General features: G+C 43.7%; 1 protein-coding gene across 2 annotated transcripts; it reads right to left on the reverse strand.

Moving 5' to 3' along the window:
* Window positions 1–119: 119 nt before the first annotated feature.
* Window positions 120–14,286, reverse strand: RBPMS (RNA binding protein, mRNA processing factor). Of its 2 annotated transcripts, XM_085845954.1 has the most exons (7): window positions 13,793–14,283; window positions 13,428–13,505; window positions 11,471–11,509; window positions 7,182–7,244; window positions 4,582–4,717; window positions 3,924–4,060; window positions 121–893 (listed from the first exon to the last, which is right to left on the reverse strand). In XM_085845954.1, the coding sequence occupies exons 1-7, from the start codon at window positions 13,988–13,990 to the stop codon at window positions 834–836; spliced, it is 711 nt and encodes a 236-aa protein (XP_085702080.1). In that variant the 5' UTR covers window positions 13,991–14,283; the 3' UTR covers window positions 121–833. The 2 variants fall into 2 exon arrangements, with proteins under 2 accessions (XP_085702081.1, XP_085702080.1); XM_085845955.1 differs by lacking the exon at window positions 7,182–7,244 and having other exon boundaries at window positions 120–893; window positions 13,793–14,286.
* Window positions 14,287–23,170: the final 8,884 nt, after the last annotated feature.

Below are 23,170 nucleotides of genomic sequence, written 5' to 3' on the forward strand. Positions count from 1 at the left end.
AAAGGCACCATGTTTGAAGCCTACACTTCCACAAGGGCCACACTGTTATACGTGGGACCAACAGCTGACCCAGGCTTCTCCGCGATTCTTACCATTCTGGTCCAAAGATAACTTGATTCACATTCAAATGGCAGATGGGTTTGTGCAATTCAATTGCACAGATTTATTGCTCTGCAAGTTAGCACAAAAAAAATATATAAATATATATTTAAATAAAGTTAATGTCATGTACACACAGCACTTAAAAATACAAAATGCAAAACATTAAAAAAAAAAAAAAAGTACATTGCAAAACCAAAAAAAAAAAAAAAGGTTTTCAAAATTTTAACCGCATTTAATAACCTTTCAAATATTTTGAACATTTCCCGTTAGATACAAGAGACACGTCATATTCAAGTAATTATTTTGTGCATTTTAACTCACGTGTGGGAAACACAAAACTAAACAAAAACAAACATTTGTGCTTCAGCAAAAGAAGAAAAATGCATAAAGTTTGTTCGCACTGTTTATACTGTGCACTTAAAAGCGAGGAATTTAACCAAAGTTTCTCAAACATATCTGGTCAAGCAGGATCATCAAAGAAAGTACATTCTCCCTACAAACTCAAAAGGACCCAACACAATCTCCCCCAAAAAAGGTAACATCCTCGGTACCTTTTGGAGATTCCTGACAGCAAGGAGGTTTCTGTCAAATTCTGCCAAAGTTTAAAAAAAAAAAACAGGAGGAAAAAAAAACAAACAGCAACCACCAAACTTGGCTCCCAAGTCCCATCGATTGCTTCACACGCACGCACGCACGCACACCATGCGGCTGGAAGAAAGCAAAGCGTATTCTCAGTAGAATGGTCGTGACTTCCAGCTGAGCTCATCAGCCTCTGGGAAGAACCAGCGCAACTGTACGGGGCAAGACGAGTTGTTCACAATAATCACATTAACAGCAGGTCACAGCTTCTCAGAAACAGCAAGCCTAAAAGCTATTAGAAATTAATGACCTCTTTGAACTTTACTCTTGAGAAATAGCTTGGGTCCAAGACAAAACACGTTTAAAGATTAGCACACAAATAAATAAGGCAACAACACAGGCCACAATTATTTTGGAACTCTGACTGCAACAAGCTCTATTACCAGCTCGAGTCGATGGAACAACCTTAAACACCACCCCCATTGAATCTATTCAAGTTGAAGTACTGCTGGACCCCGACCTTCGTGGTCTCAATTCGGACCATAAAGTGTGACCTGCTTCTACATTTGCACCTTACGTCTTTTTTTATAATTATTATTATTCATTTTCTTAATAGACTTCAGAACTAGTCTCCTATATCCACCACCACCGATAACAATTCAGCCTGGGAATTCTTCCACAAAAAACTGCTCTCATGCAGATTCATCCCATCTCATCTTCAGTTATCTTACCCATCTTCCCACTCTTGAGTCTGTGAATCCTGTTGCTTTAAAAACAACTTGCATTCTCCTCCTGGAAGGAAAACCCAACCAAAGGTAACCCCAGATCTTTACACAACGCTCGCAACAAATGTGTATCGACCTTCAGAAGAACCAGAAAAAAACATCTGTCCAATCTCAAGAATGAGCTTTCAAACGAATTTCCCTCCTCCAAAACCTTGTGGTGCTTGTCAAGTCTCTCTGGTATATGCTCCCATTCCATCCCTTTCCTCACTTCAAATGGCACCACAGCAGACTCCGCTCGAGAGAAGGCCGAATGCCTCAATTCTGTGTTTTCTTCAAAATATTGTCCCTAACCCCTCCTTCTCTGTACACATCATTCCTAGTCTACCCAACTGCTCCTGAAAAGGGGGAAAAGTTTGTGGCAACCCAAGACTGATGGCATCAGCTCTGTGCTAAAAACCTGCTCTTGCACTTCCTCTCTCCCTGTCATTTACCAAAGGTCATCCTCCATCTGCTTGGAAATCAGAAAAAAAAAAAAATCACAGCATTGCATAAAAATGTGCAAAAACAGATCCCCTTAACAACAGCCCTATTAGCTTACTTCCAATATAATCAGCAAGGTCACAGAACCCATCATCGCAGTTGACATAAAATCATTCCTTTTCTCCAACAGCCTCATCTCAGATCATCAATTCAGATTCAGACCTGATCACTCGACCTTTGACATGCTGCTTCTACTCTCCCAACAATGGTGGAGACACTCGATATCAGCCGTCTCTCTGGATATATCTCAAGCTTTACATATAGTCTGGCATCTTGTCTTGCTCTCCAAACTGTCTGCCTATGGAATCCAAGGCCACCTCCACTCTTGGATGACTGACTTCCTCCACTCTCATAGACAACCTGTGGCTCTCAACGGAACCCTTTCATCTCCTCTCCCTGTCAAGGCTGGAGGACCCCAAGACAGGCAGTGTTCTCGGGCCCCATACTATTCCTAATCTTCATCAATGATCTCATGGACTCTGGAAGATCTTCATCTCTTTGCCACAACACCTCTCATCCTGACAGACAGGCAGCTGCCTTTTCTGGTCACTAACTGGTCAATCACAATTTTGGTTAGGTATCCATATTATCCACCTTTACCCCTCATCGTTACCTGCATCCCTTGTTTGTCGGTAACTATCTACTTTCTCCTCCTGCAAAAGTATATTATATTTATTTATTTTTACAACTGCCCCCCTCCCCCCCACCGAAATTTGTGGCATTTTTCAGGAACGTATCCCCTGCAAATGTCAGGGTCCAACAGCACTGAAAAACTGGAGATTCTTGGAAGTATGACAATAAGCAATTTGTGTTCTCGTCATCAAGTATATACAGTAATTTAATTTAAATAAGATAAAGATTGTAAAAGTCATACAAATATAAATTCTGGAATTTACCGCAATTTTTCACAGAGTCAATTGCACACCCCAACACATTACACGAGTTATTCGTGCCCGTCACACATGTCCATTGTGATGCCCTTAAAAACAGTTTCCTGTTTGGAATCATTTTCAATTTTGTTTGACTGGCAGGCAGAGTAAAAATACATTATCTCACACTCTGCGCACGTGCGATCAGGACAAATTGAGAGAAGCAAGGTAAAATGAAAGATTTGTCTTCCTATTAGTGTTCAAAATATAACATTCGATTCAAACAAGTTGTTCCTCGATCGGAGCTAGTTTGAATACAATTCAGGTGAGGATTGCAAATATATGACAAGGAATACCACTTCAAATTGTTCACCATTCGAAGGAGCATATTCAAGTTTACAAAAGGGTCAAATATCAAAGTGGTATAATGTTTCGATCAATATTTAAAAAAAAAAAATTTGAATAAATGATGTTCTACCAGTGCTGTGCGCGTTGTGTGTGCAATTTAATGAACAGTCCTTTTACATGTAGTACATGTATATAGCATGCCACAGGGTGCTAGATAAGACAGACGGACGGACGGACGGACATGAACCAAATCCTTAACCCTGCATTTCACTTTGCATGTGCAGGGTAATTAGATTTGTATCCAAACTTTTGAACATGCATACCCCAATAGCAATCCCTCCTGTTTTGAAGTTTAAAAAAAAAAGTATTAAAACAAAAAAAAAGTATTAAAAAAAAAAAAAAGTTAAATGCGATATCAAATGTACAATTAAAAGAACGAGCCATTGCAGAAAAATTACATTTATGGCCAAATGGGACACCACACATGGTGAAAAGTTTAATTTGGGGTGAGGGGAGGAGGGGAAGGGATGCCTTGGAGGCATTTTCTTCACCAAATCCAAGTGTGCACTCTTCAGGGAATACCCTGGAGAATCAATTTGGGACAATGGCCAGTCGAAGGAATATGCTCGTTCATAGGCAGACAACTGTACCACTCATTTACAAAGTAAATAAACAAAAGGAGGCAGTGCTTTTTGGATACCTGCAGCATCTCAAAATTTGAGGCAAAGGTTGAGGATACTTCTCTTTATAGAGCACAGACCTGTCCCTGCAGGTTTGGGCTTGACATGGGGGAATACGGGAAGATGCATGGCAGCAGTGGTGCCAGTTCAGGGCCATAGGCAGAATATGGATTCCATGCTTCAGGGGACGTGACAAGTGGACTGCCAGCCAACTCCACTGTCAAAACATCAGGACAAAGCTCATGTCAGCATTTGCAGCTAGATGTTAAAGACAAACTCTGATCTCACTCCCTCAGCCTTCCAACCAACCCTCCCCAGCTCAACTGGTATCCACATGCCCTTCCAATAAACCGCTTCCCGGTTAGATTCCCAAAATCCAAGTTTGTTACAAAAAAAAAAAAAAATTTCTCCCATCTGTGGAACTGCTTTCACGGTTCAATCGCACACCACGCAAGCAGTGCACCACCAGCTTATGTCAACCCCCATCCATACCAACAATCTTTTCCTACTCTCAAATCCCATGGTCCCACCAAACAACCCTCATACTTGCAGGTTACAGAGTTGCGCTCACTTCCTCTCCCTTGCTTTTGTCCACATGCTACCCCTACTGTCAGAACATTGCCTTTTCACACCATCACCTTACTCGACCATGAGCAGAAATCTATATTTTAGCCCTCTACCCTCCCACCCAAGCCCCACCACCACCCCCCAGACACAGGCGAGTCCCTCGATACATACAGGGGTCGGGGATGAAGCCCCGCAGGGTGCCAGATAGCGGACGTGGGCCCAGTAGGCGGTTTTTAGCAGTTTTCGTATTGGTTCGTGCAAAAGCCAAGCGCAGAGTCTGCGGGCTCTCTGGATCAAAGCGTATGCCCTGTGCAAAGTACAAGCAGGTCTCCCATCACCACAGGAAAGGGACCAGAAAGCAAACTTCAAGGTTACATGTGGTAACCATTTCAATACAAAATCCATAAGATACCGTCAGTGGAAAATGAAAAAGCAGAAAATGAACAGCAATTGAGAACTTTTGCATCAAGTAATAATAACGTGCAAAACTTAAATTAGGCCCCGTCTCATTGATCTTCAATAAGGCCACAAAACAAGGGAAAAAAAAACAAAAAACATTTGGGTTTACAACGGCACTTTACTGGTTCAAAACAAAGCTTATCCAGGTCATGCATTTCTATCAAGGTCGACCAGTATAAACTGGATAACCTTCCAGGGTATCATTCAATCCAGGTGCAAGCGATTCACAGAGAGGAAACCCAAATCCGAGCTCGACACCCTTCCACACAGCGAGCACTTTCCATTGTCAGGGCATTGGGATGAAACGTGGTCATTTTGCACTTTGTGGTCGGCAAATTAGACTTGGCCAGGCAGGAGATAAGCTTAATAAATAAATAAATAGAAATCATTGAAATGGAGAGGCGAGCACCAATGAGATGTTTTTTCCATGGTTCACCATTCAATTTCACCCGACCAGCAACATCACCACTGATGTGCGTGTGTTTTCAAGTGCACTGTACGTCTTACATCCATTTGATAGAAAGCTGGCAGTGTGCGGTTGAAGGCAGAAAAACGAGGGAAAAGCAAAGCCCTCCACTTACAAGCCCATCACCCTCCAGCTGATTCGGTGGTGGAAAGATTAGAGCATTCACTCTGAGCCTGGACGTCGGCGATTCAAACAAAACACTAAAAATGGTACATGATACTTCCTTGCTTGACAATCAGCATCAAATAGTGTTAAGATCTTTCTGATTTCCTGGAACAACTTTACTATCTCTTTCCTGACAATTTAACACTGCCATCTCACTTCTCATCCTTCAGACGACAGGCAGACAGGCAGACTCTTCACTCTCTGCAGACCGATGCAATCATGAGCTGGTCCAACACTTGGAATGTCATTCAATCCCAACAAATCTCACACACACATCCTGTCTTTCAGAAAGGAACATCTGTCAAGCCCTCCAATCTAATTGCTGGACAAACCAGTTGAAGAGGTCAAGTCACTCAAACTTCTCGGCCTCACCAACAATCTTTCTTGGGCAGACCATATTTCCAAGATGCTCCCAAAGCCTGTTGCCAATTGGGCATACACCATGCAGTCTTTCCTTGGCCAATCTGAACTTTTATCAACCATCAAGGCCTCCATTCCCAGCAATGATTTACTCTTTGGGCTGGTGGCCCTGCCTCACACCTTGCCCTCTTTGATGCCATGGAAAGCAAGGCTCAAAATAATTGGCATCTCCCATGATAAAGCTGAGTGGCTGAGCTTGTTACTTTCATACAGCAGACAGCTTTGTGGCCTCTGTATTCTACCACCTTCCTCCTTCTGGTCTTGTACCCTCTGCAGTCTTGGATCTGTCCCTCAGAGGTTTCTGCAGGTTGCATATAGGCCATGGGCTAGAACAATTTGAAGTGGTATTCCTTGTCATATATTTGCAATCCTCACCTGAATTTCAGGGAAAAATGAAAATTTTCAATTTTTGAGGGATCATGACTGTATTATATATGACTGATTAAGTAAACAGGTATTTGAATACTACTAACCATACAGTTATTACCTGAAAAAATTTCAAGCTTCTGGGATGGGTCAATAAAAATATATGGGGTCTCAAAGTTGGGTCTTCATAAAAAACCAACATTTTTTTTCTGGATTTCAACTGATCAGGTCATAAAATTTAATAGAGATATACTCAGTTTTATGTTTGTTTCTTACAGAGTAGTTATAGAAGAATAATCTCTGAAAATTTCAAGGCTCCAGCATTAATATTTAAAAAGTTGTGGGAGTTTAAAAGTAGCCGTTCATTTTGTGACGCTCGTAACGACGATAAAAATAGGGCCACAACCACATTTTCAACCTTCAATATCTCAGAGTTGACCGCATCTATGGACCTAAAATTTTACGCAGCTTCATTTTGATACCCGAGAACTATTTTATGAAAGTTTAAAGTAAATCTGAGGGGGTCAACTGAGAACATTTTCTTAAATTTGGTGATTTCAGATGGAATGACTCAGACCTAATAAAACGTTCACTCAAGTCACTTCGATCTTCGGTGGATCACTTTTCTTTTATAACCCAATGCATCAGCAACTGCATCAAAAGGAAACCCTTTCGTGGTCACATCGAGATTATTCCCGTTGGATCATCAGGTCATTCCCATTGTCATTATTTTTACATAAATCTTTTTTTTTGAGCAAAGGAAAAACTTGTCTGCACAACATCCCCTCGATATTGAATAAAACCAAACCAAGAAATGAATCCTTCATTAGTCACATTAAAAAAAAAAAATAATCATAATCATAATCATCAAGACAAAGTAAATAAAGAGACTTGCATTCAGGCCATTCTTTGCCACTTCTGCTGCAGATCTGCTGTCAAAGGTAACAAATCCCACAGGCTGCGGTTAGGGGAGGGTGAAGGGGACAGAATCTACTGAGTTTGGTCGATTTTATTCTGTCCATTTGAAGAGACAAAGCTTTGTGTACAAAAAGCACAAAGAGCCGTTAGGAGTAATTTCCGCAAGATTTCACAACAAATAAACCCGACCCAAACCGAGTCATTTGCATCTCCAATGTCAATCATAATCATCAGTGTACCAGTGTACCATACTCTTAACAGAGCATAGGTGTTCCCAAAGCAGCTTCTTGGCAAGGCAAGGGTGTTGCCCTTCAGGGTGTCCACGATAGCCGACCTCTTTGAAGGACACCGTGGGATATTTAACCTCCACCAACTAATGCTGAAACGGGACACCCAGTTTAACGGCTAACTGAGGGACAGTGCACACACCGATGCCTCACACCATGGATACAAAACAGGATGGCAGTTCATAGCCGGATCAGAATTGAGAGGCGAGACAGCTGAGAGGTGAGCGTGCATATCTCTACCTCCAGAGCTATCCTTAGATCAATGTGAATTTTAAAAAAGGGCCAAGATAAAACCCTCCTGTCCCCACTGTAAACATTTAAGCTTACCGTCCAATCAGTACATTTCATCAATATAAAGGCTCAAAACAAACCTGATATCACAATTGTCAAGGTAATCTCAATGCCTTTTTTTTTTGACCGTAATATGACCTTGACCTTCAACATTTAGGGATAGAGTAAATTAAGAAAAATCTATTCCCAACTACAATACCTGTTTATCCATTTTTGTATTTTTTTTCATTCGAGCAATACAATAAAAAATAAAAAAAAAAGTCAAGGACAATTACCCTCTGCGTTTACTGATAAATTCACCTCATTATTTTTTCTTCAACCTTTCCTTCACCTAATCTTATGCAATCTTTATCAAAAATTATAATAACAATAATAAAAACTCTTATAATGCTTCATCTTCCTCTTTCACACGTGTGGTTCTCATTATTGTATCATAATTCACTTCTCTTTTTCTATTCAACAGACTGCTCTCAATTCGACCTTTCCTTCATAAAATCCAACTGTTACGTTTCTTCTCTCCTTTCTCTAAATTCACCTTTATTGCATCAATCAAGAAATGTCTTTCGTCACATTTCTGAACTAAAATTTGTTTTAAAAAAAAACAAACCCAGTTTGCTATGAATATTCAACCATTCTTTTTTTTTCCCAACTTCAATGCCAATTAACCCCCCTCACCCCTCCCTCTCAAAGCAACAATCGCACTCTTCCACCTCACCTTTCTTAAAAACTGCCCTCTCACTTTTTCCTCTCCACTCAACCCCCCCCCCCCAACCCTTCTCAAAGTTGCCCCCTTCACATCCACAAAGCTTCCTTCGGCCCCCTCTATTACTCCCCACTGTACCTCAACCCAGCACCACAGAGACTTTTCTCTTTCTCATCCAGGCCTCTCCCCTCACTCTTCAACAACTCTCCTGACATCCCCCCACCCCCTCCTCCCTCGTCATACCCCCCCTCCCCTGCACCCAAAGCTTCCTCCCCTCCCTCTTCATCAACAGTGTGGACCTTAAATATCCGGGGCCTTCATTCAAACCTGATAGATCTTTGCATACAGGTTGCCACTGACAAACCAGACAATCTGCCGAACAAACTTTCCTCCATAATATCCCTCCCTGGTTACTCCCTCCTCCGGTGTGACAGACCTGAGCCTCGTCCTGGTGGAGAAGTTGCTCTCATCAAAGACAAGTCCTCACTCTCCATGCACTGCCCTCACTTCCCCTCCACTCCCACCTCATGTTTATGTGTGTGCTGTACCGTCCACGAAACGGTGATGACTCCATTTACACCTCACTATCCGAAAACATGGACCAACTTCTATCCTCTCATCCTCATATGTGGTAACTTCAATTGTCATCATGCCAGTTGGCTGGGTGTGGGTACCTCTCTCACCTGTCATGGCACTTCAGAAAAAGACTTCTGTGACTCAATCGGTCAACTTCCTGACCCGGATCTCAACCAATGGTACTCCATCTCTTCTGGATCTGATTTTGACAAATTTCCTTGAAAATATCTGCTGTTCCTCCACTGCGCCAATCAGTTCTTCTGACCACATGCTTCTCAAAGTGGACATCTCCCTGGCTATTATCAGAGAACCACCTCAGTGCCATCGAGTCTGGCATTTCAATCAAGCCGACTGGCAGGGTCTCCGAGCAGCCATCAAACTTATACACTGGTCTCCCATGTCAACTCATTCTGGGAATTCTTTCAAAGAAACTTGCTCTCCCTCATGCTCAGATTTATCCCCTCTGGTCTTCAGTTGTCCTCCCTCCCACCCTTGGCTCACTGAAGCTTGTGGCGAGGCAGTTGTCCTGAAACAACCTGCCTTCGCCTCATGGAAAGCAAACCAAACTGAGGGTAATCTTAGTTTCTTCCATAAAGCTCGGAACAAGTGTGTATCTACCCTCAGGAGAGCCAGAAAACAACATCTTTCTAATTTCAAGGCTGAACTCTCAAACCTCTCTCCCTCCTCAAAATCCTGGTGGCATCTAAGAAAATCTGTTTCTGGTGTATGTTCCCCCTCCATCCCTTCCCTTACCTCAAATGGCCGCACTGCTGATACCGCACGTGAAAAGGCTGAATGCCTAAACTCGGTGTTTGCATATAAATCTTGTCTAAAACCCACAAATTTGTCCCCACCTTACCCAATCACAACCAGCTGTCCCTGGACTCAGTGTCCTTTTCTTCTGAAAAAATAGAGTTTGCTGTCAAACCTCGACTCAGATTTGCAACCGGTCCAGACGGCATCAGCCCACGTGTCCTAAAAACCTGCTCCACTGCTCTTGCTCACCCTCTCTCTGTTCTATTCACCCTCTCATTTGCTATCTGCTTGGAAATCAGCAAACATTAGCGCTCTGCATGAAAAAGGTGCAAAAACAAATTCCTGCAACTACAGACCAATCAGCTTTCTCCTCATCAGCAAGGTTCTGGAATCCATCAAGGTTTATGGTTATGGAGAAGAATCCTCTTCTACAATGGCTCGATTTCTGATCATCAATTTGGTTTCAGACCAGGTAACAATGGATGGAGGTCCTCAATGCCAGACATGACATCCGAGCCGTATCCCTGGACATATCACGTGCTTTTGACAGTCTGGCACCCTGCCCTGCTCACCAAACTCTTCCTATGGTATCCAAGGCCATCTCCACTCATGGCTCGCAGACTTCCTCTCCTGTCGCAGTCAACGTGTGGCCCCAAATGGAGTTCTCTCATCCCCCCTTCCTGTCCACGCTGGAGGTCCTCAAGGTAGCGTTCTGGGCCCTGTTCTTTTTCTGGTTTTCATCAATGATCTCTCGGACTCTGGAAAATCCTCCATATCTCTTTGCTGACGACTCCACCCTCTGTTGTGCAATTCGTCATTCCTCAGATCAGCAAGCAGCAGCTTCTTCGCTCTCTGCAGATCTGGGTAAAAATCACAAACTGGTCCAACACGTGGAACATGTCTTTCAATCCTGACAAATCTCACCCTCACTATGTCTCTCCAAAAGGACCGTTTGGAACCACCCAAAAACCAAAAGTTCAAGTTTTTTTTTTTTTTAAACCAAAAGTTAAAACGTCCACAATTCCATATCGTTTTTGTCCCAATCTCTCAATGGTGAAAAATCTCTTTAAAAACTCTAGTCGTCAGATCCAGATCTTCACCAAAATCTCATCAGTTCGTCCTTGTCACACACCCAACCTGTCCACAACTTTGAGATACCCTGCACACAAAAACAAACAGACAGAAAAGGGTGAAAAACAACCTCCTTCACCTTCAGTAGCAGAGGTAATTATATCTATTCCATGCATTATAAAAGATATCAGTGCTGTGTGTTCACATTGGAGTATCGCATGTTGTGCACTTACATGAGAGAAAACCCTAAAGCTCACAAGTGTTTAATTTGAAGGCAACAAAATCGCCCCCCCCCCCACATTTTACAGTAAAGTCACATCTTCCCATGCAGAGCCCTCAAACGAAGCACTCTTCGACAAATCCAGATGGGACATCTTTCATGTACACACACACACCATCACAGAAATGCATCAAAACTGAAATAGACAAATGCAGTCGTGAGACAAGGTTACTTTGTACATCAACATTTGATCAAAATCATTTAAACAACATAAAAGCTCAGTACTAGCCACACAGTGCCGAGGAGGGTGAAGCCAAGTAAAATAAAACAACAACAACCCTCAAAAGCCAGAAATTACTCACCTGCTTGGACGTCATCATGATGAGAGAACCTTCATACCCCTGTGGGAACAACAAAAGGGTCGAGAGACCTTTCAGCGTCAGCATGTGCTGGAGCGTTTCACACTGGATGCCTCAACACCAGGTACACCCGAATGCACTCACTAAAAGGTCTAGTTTACCCGTCGTGGGATGCAGACATCAACCCCTGAACGGTGACCTTACGCAAGCCTTCAAAGTTCAACCAAACCTCAATCAGAGAACCAAGGACCCGATCGTCCCACAATGATCCACGGGTTTCAGAAGAGACCATTTTGAGGGTAAGAAAAAATACAGGACAAGCACAACAGCCCCTCCCTCAACCCAATGGGGTCTGCATTCTTGGAAGTTCAAAGGATGAAAAGACCAAGGAATTGCAAACAAAGTTGATCGATGGTTTCACTCGGCACGCTTCAAAGTGTAAACCGCATCTGAAAAATCAGAGTTGAACACATTGTTGCTGCAACAAATACAAACATCTATATTTAAATACCGCCTCTCCAAAAACTGATCTGTGGGAGGAAGAAGATCTGGTATGACGAGTGCACCAAAATGACGTACGAATGCTAAATGAGCCGTTTGTGCATGCGCCGAGGGCGCGTTTGCAGCGATTCGGTTCCGCTTGATGAGCCCTTTTAATCGTGCAAAACCAGTGATCAAAATAGTCTTTGAAACAATTTTCAGCATTTTGACAAGAGCGGCGATTTCAGAACGGTTAACCACAATTGTTCTGTTCCTGAATGCAAATCGGAGGAGGAGAATATTTGGATGTACGAGAAACCATCTGTGGATGAGGTGCGGCATGTTAATACAAGGGGAGCAGTGGTCATAGTATATAAAACGTGCAGGCACACACTTCACTTTTTCTTTTTTTTAGCAATAAAATCAAAAAATCCAGTATAACTTATCTTGTCGTCCCGGAACCAAATAAACACTACATTTATAACAGCCCTCACAGCTCCTGTAGCTCCCCACCACAATTAAAAGTAAACATCTTAAACTTACACTGTACATTCACAAACCCCAGATATGTCCCTCCAATCGATGTTCAGAAGCATCTAATCCAGATACAGTTGATTCTCCGTCGGGGGGGGGGGGGGGCGTGGATTTGTTTAGCGCACATCCCGTCCGTCCACTCGGGCCTTGCACCGGTCCGCATGGTCGGGAACTTGCAGTACGAGCAGCTGCCTGGTCGGCAAGCTGAGAAGGTTCATGTCTCATTGTGCAGAGGAGCAGGAGGAGACTGGGACCATATTCTGTGCAGAGAGTTGGTGCTGCCAAAGCAGTCTCCTGGGCTATTGGGCACAATTCTGGACGGGTCGCCACTCCGACGCAGGACACCAGCATGCTGGCACTCATTTTTCCGACCTCGGAAGGGTGACAGGTCGAATAAACCCGACATGGTATTAATTCAACAGCCGAGCAGGATTTGAACTCAGCACCCTAGGATCCCAAACCCACCACTCCAACCATATTGTGCAGAGGCACATCCCTTTGTCACAAGTATTTTCGAGCTTTGTGAGCCATTTCATTCATCAATCCTTATCCCCGAACACTAATTTCCTGGGGTCTGTGCACGCACACCAAGCATTCTGGGGCAGATCACGTCATTTCAAATGTCACGTCTGTAACAGTTCCCAGGTGAAGCCAGTGGACCCACAACGCTCACCCCACCCAGCGATGTAGCCACGCACGACTGAACAATTACAACGTGAAAACGATAGTGTTGAGCATTAGTGGCCATCCTTTTATTATGTACGCATAAAAATCATGCCTTTTATTTGACTGAACCAACTTGATGATTGCATTGGTAAAACCAAACAAACAGCCTCAAAGTTAAACCCCCCCCCCCAAGGGGAGGGGGCTTCAGTAGACAGCAGAACCCCTTGAAAATCGACAAGTCCGAGTGAAGCTCAAGACTGCTCCGCCAGACAAACCGAACCTTGAAGGGTCGAAAGAGCAGGTAGAGTTCCCGAGGCTTGATGTCCACGGGCAGACCACTCACAAACAGCGTGCGAACCTGCACCGACACACGGGTCGTGTCAAACAACCAGAGCAAGCTCAATTCAGTACACCACGAGGTGCCGACCCCTCCAGGTGTTCAAAGCACGTTTAAAAGGAACACACACACACACACACACACACACACACACACACACACACACACACACACACACACACACACACACACACACACACACACACACACACACACACACACACACACACACACACACACACACACACACACACACACACACACACACACACACACACACACACACACACAGCTCAATGGAGACTCACCTGCTGGCTTCCCTGCGCAGAGCTCCCATCCCCATCAGTCCTCAAGCATCTCATGGAGCTTCCTTTGGACTCCGTGCCGAGGCTCGTGGCGAAGCACGCGGTCTGGTTCATGTCGCTGTTCTTGAGAGCCGAACGCGTCGAGTTCGCAAACCGAGCTCGAAAACGTTTAACAATCCAAATCAAAAACCCGCGCAACATCACCGCCCCCTCCGCTCAGCTGCACCCAATTAGCGATGTCTGTCCGAGCATCTGCGGCGGAGTCCCGCCTGCTCAATCTTCTTCTTCCTCCTCTTCGCATTCTTCTTCGTCTTCTTCTTCTTCTTCTTCTCGCTCGTAATAACTCGGGTGAGTCCATCATCTGCAAAATCTGCTTCCGACGTCATTGTAATAAAGAAGAAGCACCCTGATTTTTTCCAAACATCTCAGGTTATTTTTTATAGCGCGGCGACGTTGCGCTGTTATATAATTGGCTATTCTGTCCTGGGTCTTCTGTCACACTTATTTTTGGGTGTGATGTGGGCGGAGATTTCCGGGTGGATTGTGGACGGAGATTTCCGGGTGAATTGTGGGCGGAGATTGCCGGGTGGATTGTGGGCGGAGATTGCCGGGTGGATTGTGGGCGGAGATTTCCGGGTGAATTGTGGGCGGAGATTTCCGGGTGGATTGTTGGCGGAGATTTCCGGGTGGATTGTGGGCGGAGATTTCCGGGTGGATTGTGGGCGGAGATTGCCGGGTGAATTGTGGGCGGAGATTGCCGGGTGGATTGTGGGCGGAGATTGCCGGGTGGATTGTGGGCGGAGATTGTCAGGTGAATTGTGGGCGGGGTTAATGCGGAAGAGCGACGTTTTTTGTGCTGAATCGTTTTCTGTGTGACGCCGGAAGTTGATTTTCTGAGCAGGAAGTGATAATCTTCCGTTAGTTCTTGACGCGCAGTGTTGTAACTCTCGTTCTTCATTGTTTTTTGGGGTTTTGTTTTTTTTGCACGAACGTTTTTTTACAGCACGGTGACATCGCGCTGTTATATATTTGGCTATTCTGTCCTGTGTCTTCTGTCACACTTATGGCCTCGTACGTCCCTTTGATCTGAGGGCTATAAATAGAAATTTGTCCAACTCTCAACTCTTCCCATCATGCAGGCTAATTCACCGTGTCTACATTTAAATTTTATAACTGCAAAATTGTTTCATCATTCTTAACCTAAACTTTTACTGCCCCCAGCTGCGCGATATCGAAGTATTCGCTTCTTGTTTCTTCCTCTTCAGCACAAAATCTCGGCTCAGGGATAAAGCAAGCTGACAATGAAAAAGGCGGTGGATTACCTGATAGCACGTTGTGCACCAACAGCTGTTCCGAGCCCTGGATTGGAGGGAAGAGTGGAATTGAAGCATCTCAGAAAAAAAACAGTTCAACAAAGGGCAGGAAAGAGGAGAGATGGATGAAAAACCTGGATTTTCAGACTTCAACCAGGAAGAGGTTTCTCGAAAAATTCATGAATCCTCGAGGAATTCTTGAGGATCTGAGGAATGAGGGAGCAGACCGAACCCGGAATATTGGAGAAATGGTATGGAAGAGGTAACGGAACTTTTAAAAAAGTACCAACAAAGCTGCATGAACATAACATGTCGGCCTATTGTCAAAATATCTCATGCAATCGTACACTACATGGCCAAAAGCATGTGGACACCCGTTCCAATTGGTGAATTCAACTATTTCAGTCACACCCATTGCTGACAGGTGTATAAAATTAAGCACACAGCCATGCAATCTGCATCAACAAACACTGGCAGTAGAATTGGCCGTACTGAAGAGCTCATTGACTTTCAACGTGGCATCCTGCTTTCCAACAAGTGAGTTCATCAAATTTCGACCCTGCTCGAGCTGTTTTCAGCTCAATTGTAAGTGCTGTTATCATGATGTGGAAATGTCTCGGAGCAACAACATCTCAACCGCGAAGTGGTAGACCGCACGAGCTCACAGAACGAGACCGCCCAGTGCTGAAGTACGTAGTGTGGAAAAAAATCGTCTGTACTCGGTTGCAACACTCACTACCGAGTTCCAAACTGACTCTGGAACCGTCAACACAAGCACTGTTCATCAAGAGCTTCATGAAATGGGTTTCTATGGCCGAGGAGCCGCACACAAGCCTAAGATCACCATGCGCAACGCCAAGTGTCGGCTGGAGTATTGTGAAGCTCGCCACCATTGGACTCTGGAGCAGTGGAAACGCGTTTTCTGGAATGATGAATCACGCTTCACCATCTGGCAGTCTGACGGACGAATCCTGGGTTTGGTGGATGCCACCTGCCCGAATGCATAGTGCCAACTGTAAAGTTTGATGGAGGAGGAATAATGGTCTGGGGCTGTTTTTCATGGTTCGGGCTGGCCCCCTTAGTTCCAGGGAAAGGAAATCTTAACGCTACAGCATATAATGATATTCTACATGATACTGTGCTTCCAACTTTGTGGCAACAGTTTGGGGAAGGCCCTTTCCTGTTTCAGCATGATAATGCCCCCGTGCACAAAGCGAAGTCTATACAGAAATGGTTTTTCGAGATCGGTGTAGAAGAACTTGACTGGCCTGCACAGAGCCCTGACCTCGACCCCATCAAACACCTTTGGGAATAATTGGAACGCCGACTGAGAGTCAGACCTAATCGCCCAAGATCAGTGCCTGACCTCACTAATACTCTTGTGGCTGAATGGAAGCAATTCCCCACACCAATGTTCCAACATCTAGTGGAAAGCCTTCCCAGAAGAGTGGAGGCTGTGAAAGCAGCAAAGGGGGGACCAAGTCTTTATTAATGCCTATGATTTTGGAATGATATGTTAATTAATGCCCATTTTGGAATGAGATGAAAAATTAGATGGTGGACACTGGAACTCGTGGTTAACTGATTGGCATTCGTGGTTGTAATGCAACCGACTGTACCACAAAGTTATTTGTGAGCGGTGGCCCCAGGTCTGGTTCTTCCGAGGAGAGACGGGGATTAACCCCCTCATAATACACTCGGTACCCGTGGCCGTAACAATATATTTTTTATTTCAACACACACACACACACACACACACACACACACACACACACACACACACACACACACACACACACACACACACACACACACACACACACACACACACACACACACACACACACACACACACACACACACACACACATATAAATTTCTCTGTCATTCTGGATGTCTGTCCGTTTAGGGTGAGATTTTAAAATCAAATCGCCATCGTTTTGTTCGTTCCACATATGCTCTGAGTTTCTGGTATACATTTGAAGATTGAACAACACATGTTTTATCATTCAGTGAAGATACCCTTTTGAGGAAAGCCTTCAAATTGTTGCAGTCTCGGGCTCGAGCCCACTACGAGGGGGAAATGCCAGGTTTCTCTCCAACTCAGATGGACCTGAGGCCAACGGGAGCGAATAACTTTACCCTATGGTGGGTTGCGATGCAACGACGACACCTACGACGCAACTACAAACTCCAATCGAGTGACAAGTCCCAGTGTCCTTCTGTCTAACAACCATTTAATTTGGGGTCCTGTGGCCTCCTGACCGGGGAACGCACCCTCAGCAAATGTGCTACTTATCTTATCTGGTGATCTTGAATGTGGCCGAGCTGTCATTTCCACAACATTTCCCCTTTTTGTACGATCATCCGTTATATGACCCATCACTTCGGCATGGATAAATACAAATAAAAATTAAATGTTTCGTTTTTGAAACTTTCTTCAACTGTTTTGCTTGGTGAAGCTGCTTGGAGCACGTTTAAGTTTCAATGGCGTGACCGCAGTTCCATACCGGTGGTATGAAGGCAAAATAAATTTGATCACAATGAGTAAAAAATGTTTTCAGTAATAACAATGAATCGCCCGATCATGGTGGGAAACCTGAGAGGTATGCATGCTTGCTCTGTGTTGCCTGGATTTGAATCCCGAACCAGTTATAAACTGTCATCCCGGTATTTCACAAGCAGGGTGATTCATCAATGTGTGTCGTCTCTCGGATGAACGATAAACTGGGCGTCACATCTGCTGGAATCCCTCACCCCTCTCCCTCCCTCACCCTTTTTCCTTCCTCTTCCCCCCTTCACCTATTTTACCCCTCTGCCTCTCTCACCCCTATCCCACCCCGCTCTCTCTCCCTACCAACCCAACCTCCTCTCTCCCTCTTCTGACCCTGACTTATATCTCTATCTCTATCTCTCTCTATCTCTCTCTCTCTCTCTCTCTGTCTCTCTCTCTCTCTCTCTCTCTCTCTCTCTCTCTCTCTCTCTCTCTCTCTCTCTCTCTCTCTCTCTCTCTCTCTCTCTCTCTCTCTCTCATGCATGCACGACCCCTCCCCTCTTCCACGAGCATGTATGAATCAGATTCGAAGTGAGTCGACCGGTGGGGGTGCAAGGGTCGCTGCATGTACGAGCATGCATGCATGCAGGCAGACCTTTGCCAGGAAGATAGCGTGGGTTTTAAATGCTCACGCCCAAGGTCTCAAAGCGTGTGTGCGTGCGTGCGTGCGTGTGTGCGCGTATGTGCAAGTTGCTGTTGTTGCCTATCTCTACATCTGGTGGGTGGGTTTCATGAGGTGAAAGATACTGTGTGTGTGTGTGTGTGTGTGTGTGTGTGTGTGTGTGTGTGTGTGTGTGTGTGTGTGTGTGTGTGTGTGTGTGTGTGTGTGTGTGTGTGTGTGTGTGTGTGTGTGTGTGTGTGTGTGTGTGTGTCGTTGATTGGTATCTTCATATGCGAGTTTCAGAATGTGGAATGGAGTCCTCCCAGAGTGGGCTCAAAGTATCCACCTTCATTTCAATAAGGGGTCACGATTCATGGACTGAGCTGTGATGTTTTCTGTTCTCAAAGTTTTATGCCGAGAGCTCTCTTCAGGATCACCGCTGAACCCTGGACAGCTTCCAAATATAGTTTGTTTGTAGTAATATTCCCAGGAATGGTTTTTAATATCTCTATGAGGTTCTTTGTCATCATTCCCCTAGCTCAAACTATCACTGGTACAACTTTGGTATTCCTCAGCATTCAGGATCTTTTCACTTCATTCTTGAGGTCTTGGTATTTGGTCATTTTCTTGATTTATATAAGCCTAGTGTTGGCTTAGTGGTTAGGGTGTCTGGCTTGGGATTCCAGGGTCCTGAGTTTGAGTCCTGTTGGCTGCTGAATTAACACTAGGTGGGGTCGACCAGCCTGTCATCCTTTCAACGTTAATGAAATGAGTACCAGTGTACTGATAGAGGGGTACATCACAGCATCAGTGGCACAGCCACGTTATAAGAAATGATAGCTGCCATACACAAGAAAGAGAATTTGATATCTGCATAGTTTAGTCCAAAATCACTGGTATTAACATCTCAATTAACAATGGTTTCTTCTATTTTTTTTTCTTATTATTATTATTGTTCCTAAGTATTATATCTGGTCGCAACGGGTTGTTTTCGATGTTCACGCCAAATGAGATCATAAGGTCGTACATGAGCGGTACTTCCATGTTTTCAGTGATTGCTTTTGGTTCATTTTCCCACAAATTTTCTGGAATTGGAATGTCAAAGTTTTTGCAGATGTGCTAGCGGATTACTTTACAAACTTTGTTGTGTCGTTGTGTGTACAGCTGTTCTGACACGTTTTTTAATTTGTGTTCGGTCATTATGCATAACATATTCTCTTTGCTAACCCCACCTCCATCCCTCACCTTTCTATCTTTTTCCCCCTCCTTCTCCCATCCCCCCTTTTTCTCTCTCTCTCTCTCTCTCTCTCTCTCTCTCTCTCTCTCTCTCTCTCTCTCTGACCCCCTATATTCACTTTAAACCCATTGGTTGAACAGCTGGCCTGATCCCATCCACAATACCAGATTTTCAAAATGAACTAATCAACCCCAGAATGCTCAGCATGCATGCACAGAAACCACTAGAAACAGCAGTGTTTGGTGTTGTGTGCGAGATAAAGATTGTTACCTAAAATGGCATACAAAGCTTCCAAAAGAAGCCAAAAATACTTGGAAAAGTACCTTAGAGAAAGGGCTGTCCCTCTGCATAACAAAAGATTTAGAGAACCTTCTCAGCTCACGGAATGGGCAGCTCCTCACACTACAAACTCCTGACCATGTGGGCCGGTGCAAGTACCGAGTGAATGAGCGTGTGCGACACAAACCCTCAATGGATCGCCACCAGTGACTGGAATTTGAACCTTGTGGAAGTACCTCCTGTGAATGTCAGGCTTAGCGATTTATCTAATAGACATCTGCAATCGGAAAGATGATTCTGTGCATCATTACCAAGTAACGGTAACCAACTCTTCGGCAATGAACATCTTTGTGACATAAAATACACAAAGCTTGTACCAGCTACAGTCCAGTCGTGGCCAAAAATATTGGCACCCTTACATTTTTTTTCTTCAAATAACTCACAATTTTCGCTCTACACAAGTTGAACTTGACAAAAGTACTTTGTCTCCACAATTGTTTATTTCACTGTTAATATTACAGAAATTTTGTTTTTGATTCAGAATTTCATATATACTGTACTTTAAAATCAGAAAATAAAAAGAAATGTCATTGATAAAATTATTGACACCCTCGACTGAATATTTGGTAGCACAACCTTTGGACAAAATAACTGCAGTCAAGCACTTCCTTATAGTCGTGAATGAGCTTCCTATACCTCTCCACTTGCAGTTTGTCCCACTCTTCTTGTACAAACTGCTCCATTTCTCCAGGATTTGAAGGGTGCCTTCTCCCAACTGCTGTTTTCAGATCTCCCCACAGGTGTTCAATGGGATTAAGATCTGGACTCATTGCTGACCACTTCAGAACAGTCCAGTGTTTTGTCTTGAACCACTCCTGGGTGCTTTTTGAATTGTGTTTGGGGTCATTGTCCTGCTGCAAGACCCATGACCTTCAACGGAGACCCAGCTTTCTGACACTGGATTTTAACATTGCACTCCAAAATGCCTTGGTAATCCGATTTCATGACACCATGCACACAATCAGGGCACCCAGTGCCAGAGGCAGCACAGCAACCCCAAAACATCACTGAACCTCCTCCATGTTTGATTGTAGGGAAGGTGTTCTTTTATTTGAAGGCTTCATTTTATCTTCTGTAAACATAGAGATGATATGCTTTAGCAAAAAGCTCTAATTTGGTCTCATCTGTCCAGAGGGCATTCTCCCAGAAGGATTTTGGCTTGTTCGGGTGTGTTTTGGAAAACTCCAGTCAGGCTTTGGGATGTCTGTCTGTCTGTCTCAGCAGTGGGGTCCTCCTGGGTCTCCTATCATAGAACCCCCTTTCATTGAGTTGATGACGGATGGTGCGAGTTGAAACTGTCATACCTTGTGTGTGAAGATCAGCTTGAATCTGTTTGGCAGTCGATTTAGGTGCTTTCTCCACCACTCGAACAATCCTTTGCTGCAATCTTTGATCACAGTGTTTCTTGCGTCCATATCCAGGGAGGTTGTCTGCAGTGCCATGGGCCTTAAACTTCCTGATAACATTGCGTACGGTGGTCACAGGAACATCAAGGTCTCTGGAGATGGACATGTAGCCTTGAGATTGTCCATGCTTGGCTACAATCCTGTGTCTGACCTCCTCAGACAATTCTCTGCTTTTGTTTCTTTTCTCCATGCTCATTGTAGTACAAACAGTGACACAAAACAGCAAAATGACTCCTTTTCTTTGTTCAAACTGGTTGAAAGAGTGATTTTTTTTTATTTTGCAGGCACCTGCAACTCATCACAGGTGAGTTCAATTCCAAAGTAAAGGAGAATCACCTGCTTGAAATCTAGTTATTTCAAAAAGGTTCGAATAATATTGTCTGGGCCATTTTAGGATTTCTGTGTGGAATAAACTAAAATTTAGTAATTTTTTCCAGCTTTTTTGTTTGTTTGTTTTGTTCCACTGCAAACCAAAGAAATACATATGTGGATATCAAAATATATATTTTTTTATATATCAACAATTTTGTGGAAGAAATGGTACATTGTTTGAAAAAAAATATAAGAGTGCCAATATTTTTGGCTACGACTGTATGTCTATATGGGAGCTGAATGTATCAGGTAGACTTCCGTATTTAGTTTGGGTGCTTCTGAACACCAATGGGAAGGACATATCTGGGGCTTATGGAGTGTACAGGGTGAGTTAAAATCATATTTATGATGAATAATGTTGGGAAAGGGGAGGAGCTATGGGAGATGTGAGGGCTGTTTTAAATACTGTTGTGTGTGTGTGTGTGCGTGTGCGTGTGCGTGTGTTAATCCAGTGCAGCCACTCACTTGTATTAACAGGAAATTATTGGAACTCAACACCGCTCAGTCTCATACATGGATATTTCTCATATTTTGATGAGTCCGATTTGCATCCAGGTACACAATAATTGTGGTTAACCATTTTTAAATGACCACTCTTTTGTTTAAATGCTGAAAAATACATTAAAGAGACGATTTAACGTGAAATTTCTCACTAGCAACTGCAGGTCAAAAGTGCCCGGATGAGCAGAAGTGGCTCATTAAAAACACACACCCAGCGCAAGCGCAAAAGGCCTCATTAGCATTCATGCGTAATTTTGAATGTCACTTATTGTAACCTGAAAAAAAAAATCATACGTCTTGCTATTTTGGTGCTGTGGTAAGTCTAAGACATCTTCGGAAGTGTCATAGTCACAATCGCCATTCCCTCCCTATAAGTTTTCCATTTAGTGTTAAACAACCCAAACGACTGTGAAAAGGATCATCAAATATCGAAAGGTTGGAGCTAGTAGGCGACGTGGGCCTTGTGAAAGCGACGGTATGTATGAGCCTCAGGCTTCTGGTGTCATCCTATGGGCCAGTGCAAATGTAATTATCTGAGCTATGTAACCTCAATGTATGAAACAGTATATACACATGAGCAGTATGCACGTTCTTGCTTCATAGATGTAATCTGGGTTATTTTTATTTTTGGGAATGATTGAGGCAGCGGTCTGTTACCTATACACCGTCCCATTAAAGGGACGTGTTGGAAGAATGTGTTGCATGCTTGGAACAAGATTGCTCACAGGATGAGTATGCTCATAATAATCATTGTAAGAGGTCTATGTGAGCGGGAGTTGTACATTTGTAGTGTGGGTTGGTGTTATTGTGTAATTATATTTGTTGTGAGATTGACAGAAAAAAAAAAGTCAAAAGATCTCCTTATGGCAATCTGTAAAATGATTGTGGTGTCTTATTGTGGTGTCTTTCTTCTCGTTTGGTTGTTTTTGGTGGATTCCATCCCGACATGTTTTTTTAATGTTCATTTTTCCGACTTGTTTCATGAGAAATTTAATAAATTATCCTGAAGATAAATATAAATATCCTGTTGATGATTATCAGGGTATTCGTTTTGTATC

Source organism: Eptatretus burgeri, chromosome 11, assembly GCF_056783735.1.
Source record: "Eptatretus burgeri isolate ZD-2024b chromosome 11, Ebu_testis_v1, whole genome shotgun sequence".
Classification (NCBI taxonomy): domain Eukaryota; kingdom Metazoa; phylum Chordata; class Myxini; order Myxiniformes; family Myxinidae; genus Eptatretus; species Eptatretus burgeri.